Source organism: Tachysurus fulvidraco, chromosome 10, assembly GCF_022655615.1.
Source record: "Tachysurus fulvidraco isolate hzauxx_2018 chromosome 10, HZAU_PFXX_2.0, whole genome shotgun sequence".
Classification (NCBI taxonomy): Eukaryota; Metazoa; Chordata; class Actinopteri; order Siluriformes; family Bagridae; genus Tachysurus; species Tachysurus fulvidraco.
This window is the reverse complement of record NC_062527.1, coordinates 6,102,361-6,105,761: the sequence shown is the minus strand read 5'-3', so window position 1 is coordinate 6,105,761 and position 3,401 is coordinate 6,102,361. Positions and strand designations below refer to the sequence as shown.

Below are 3,401 nucleotides of genomic sequence, written 5' to 3'. Positions count from 1 at the left end.
TTGTTCAGGCCACTCCGATGAAGAGGAAGTAGCATCAGTTTTCCATTCCTGTGCAGCTGATTGTGATGAAGTCATGAGCAGGTGTAAGTGACACTGCCTTGCGGGGACAGGTTTTGTCTGCTCGGCTTTGTCTGCAGCCAGCAGAAAGAGTGTATACAGCAGAGGTTTATGTTCCATAAGGACAGGTGTGTTATACGTGCCATGCCTGATCCATGGAATGCACACTGTTTAAAATTGTACGTCTGTAGTCGAGGCATTGTTTGGCAGAGACAGAAGAGTAGACACACTGCACTCATCTTACAAGACCAAAGAAAACATTGTTTTTTAGAGTGGAAACGGACATTATATATAGAAAATCACTTTTTTTCACCTGGGCAAATCATATAAGCTTACAATATTATACAGCTGTAACAAAACAATGTAAATATACCACATTTTAATTATTTAAATAGTATTTATTTGATTCTTTGCTAGAATACAGGTCACAATAAGCAGCAAAGATGATTAGATTATGCTGCTTGCATGTCTAAAACTCCTACTTGTATTTATCTCAGCCAGGTATTATTTTAATTGATAAATAGCTTTGGTAGTTATTGCATTTGGGGAACACTTGTGTGACTATGCCATCACTTTCTAGTCCGAATGTTACAGTTGTGGGTTATCAAAAGTTAAACTATTTTGGTTTTAACATAGGACATGTTTGCTGCGGTCTGAGTCAGTTATTGTTCCCAACATTCCTGCAGCGTTAGTCTGGTTTGCGATTAGCATTTGATTTTAGTTCAGATTTTTCAGACAACAAACTCTTACAGACTTAAGTTCAGTACAACACTGTGCACAGGACTGTTTCCACACTACTGATTTTCGATCAATTTAAAACTAAACAGAGTACGATCCTTACAAAGTGACCTGTCTAGATAGACTGTATACACACACACAAACGGCCATTAGTTATTAATCCACTGTTAAGATTAAGTCTAAAAGCTCTAGTTCTTTTTAATTAACTGTACATCAAATTAAAGATTGTGCATTAAAACTATGAAACATCTAATCCAAGATTTTTTTCCCCCCCAAAGTGCTTTACCATTAACTATAGAAAGAAAAACAAAAACACACAGGAAGTGTTAGATGTACACATTTATATTACAAAATATACACAACATTTTTAGACAGTGGAGCGACAAAATGGCTCAGAAACAAGACGGATCCCATTTTGAGGGAAAATGCTACAACGGAAAGTAAGGCTACAGACATCTACAATGAAACATAAATAAAAACTCAATGTACTTTGATATTTTAGGTCTCTATATACACAGACACAACACAAAGGCTTGTTATTTCAATCTTTAAAGCTTTGTTTAACATATTTACACGATTGTCCCATTGCCATGACCAATATGAAGCTTGGTCAAGCAATTTAAACATCAGTGAACTGTGCACTTAATACATAATCAACATCTGGCAAGAACACCACAGCGGTTTAACAGAATTATTATGCATCTAAACACTGACTTGGGCATACTAGCAGGCAATCTTGGCACTCATTCATTATTCAGCTGTGAGGTAATACCAAAGTAAGTTTAAGGGGCAAATTATGATAGTTAGGATTCGGCAAAAACAAAACAAACACTTCCAGTAAAACGTATGCCCAAGTGCCAGAGGTCCATCAGTACACAGCTGGATTACATGGAAAGACCCCCAGGCTTCTAGGTAAACAGTATTAACACAGGTCAAAAACAAGTTCGGACTTCTGTCACAGTTGCATAAATATATATTTTTTTGCTACATTTGTTTGTTTTTTTTTGTGCACATTCTTCAGCAGGAGCTTGTGTGAAAGCCTGAGAATCGAAACCATATCTGGCTCATCAAACTCCTTCTTTAGCAGTTGTCCTGATCCTCCAATACAGAGCACGAAACGGTGTTTGATCTTGTAGTGCTCTGCCCATCTTCATCATCATTTTTCCATCCATGAGGGCTGTGTTTCTTCACACAGGATTGTCCTCAACCTTCACTGGAAAATCCTGAAAAACAAAATGGCATCGTGTGTCTGAAAGGTTGCAAATCTATCCCAGGACTTTCCACGGTGTGTAAACCGAGATTTACAGGGAAAAACAGAAGGCGTGTTAGACATGTTAAACACTGGTCATTCGTGGTGTCGAGTTTTTCCCGCCACAGCGCGCGCGTGCCCCCTCCCCCAACCACACACACACACACACACACACACACACACACACACACACACACACACACACACACACACACACACACACACACACACACACACACACACAGACCCCCTCCTCCTCCTGCAACAACAAACACTGACCGCCGCCTTCACCACACCTAGTCCGCCGCCATAACACTCACCAAAACAGTCGGGAAAATCCGACTCGTATGGAAAAGTTGTTGCGGACCTTAAAAAAACACACCAGAAACCTGCTTTTGTACCTTCAGCGCAGCCGTTTTCGTGGCGTTCGCTCAGAAGCGATGGAGCCGAACAGGTTTTGTGACGCGCTCTCGTGCCGTTTGGGATCCACTTGCTTCCTTCGTTTGACGTAAAAATCTGAGAGAAAGAGAGAAAAGAGCGAGAAGTTAACACGCTGCACGAAAACATGACAACAAGCTCGCGTTCTTCATCCTGCTGTTCACACACCTGTAATCCGAGTCGTTTTCCTCTTCCCCGTGTTTGTTCTCTCAGCACAAGCGGTTCCACCTCCAGCGTCGCCCCGCGCGCACGTCTCCCGGTTAGGAGCCTCTACATGCGGCTCAACGTGCAGAGCAACAGCCCTGTGTTTCCCTACTTGTACCGTCTCCTGGTAAAACACAGGCGTCGCCTCCACAGCGGTTCTTTCCCACTCGTAGTCGCCGTGCAGCGGTGTATCAGACACGAAGTTAAAATTCCACCGTTTCTGGTCCCGCTCGGAGATCTCGCGCATCTTGTTCTCGATGTCCCGGTTCAGCTCGTCGTGATCCACCGGTCCGAAGAGACTTCGACACACGCTTCTGCGCGCGTGCTGAGAAGCGCTGCTTCTGGAAGCCGTTAAACCGCTGACACGAAGCTGTACACTAGTCATCACGATACTTGATAAATCGTGTGAGTGCCACAAACCACCTAAGCACGAGAGAGAGTGTTACTACGTAGCGCTGCTATATTTGAATTTAAAGAACCCCGTTGCATGACAGGAACTCGTAGCCACATAAGCGAGCGATCTGATTGGTCAGTGTGCGGCTGAATTCTACTCAGAAGCCCGCCTTCGTTCGGTTCTGATTCGTCGCTGGGGTTTTTGGAAAGGCGCCAAAAAAATCGCGATTGACTCGTGATTTGTTTGTGTGTGTGTTGGGGGGGGGGTGTATGGGTTGTTCCATGAAAACTGTTGATTTGTTAAACGGTATTCTTTTTATTT

At 43.0% G+C, this 3,401-nt stretch overlaps 1 protein-coding gene across 1 annotated transcript; it reads right to left on the bottom strand.

The window, feature by feature from the left end:
- Window positions 1–1,119: 1,119 nt before the first annotated feature.
- On the bottom strand, window positions 1,120–3,146 carry cdkn1cb (cyclin-dependent kinase inhibitor 1Cb). The gene is made up of 3 exons (XM_027163752.2): window positions 2,651–3,146; window positions 2,446–2,560; window positions 1,120–2,018 (listed from the first exon to the last, which is right to left on the bottom strand). Exons 1-2 carry the CDS (start codon window positions 3,069–3,071, stop codon window positions 2,448–2,450), a joined length of 534 nt encoding a protein of 177 aa, XP_027019553.1. The 5' UTR covers window positions 3,072–3,146; the 3' UTR covers window positions 1,120–2,018; window positions 2,446–2,447.
- Between the last annotated feature and the right edge of the window lie 255 nt (window positions 3,147–3,401).

Bases quoted from the DNA above. Each gene is read 5' to 3' on its own strand.
- cdkn1cb (XM_027163752.2), bottom strand. From the start codon at position 3,071: ATGACTAGTGTACAGCTTCGTGTCAGCGGTTTAACGGCTTCCAGAAGC. The intron at 2,561-2,650 runs GTGTGTGAACAG...TCTTTCTCTCAG, and splicing joins GAAAACGACTCGGATTACAG to ATTTTTACGTCAAACGAAGG.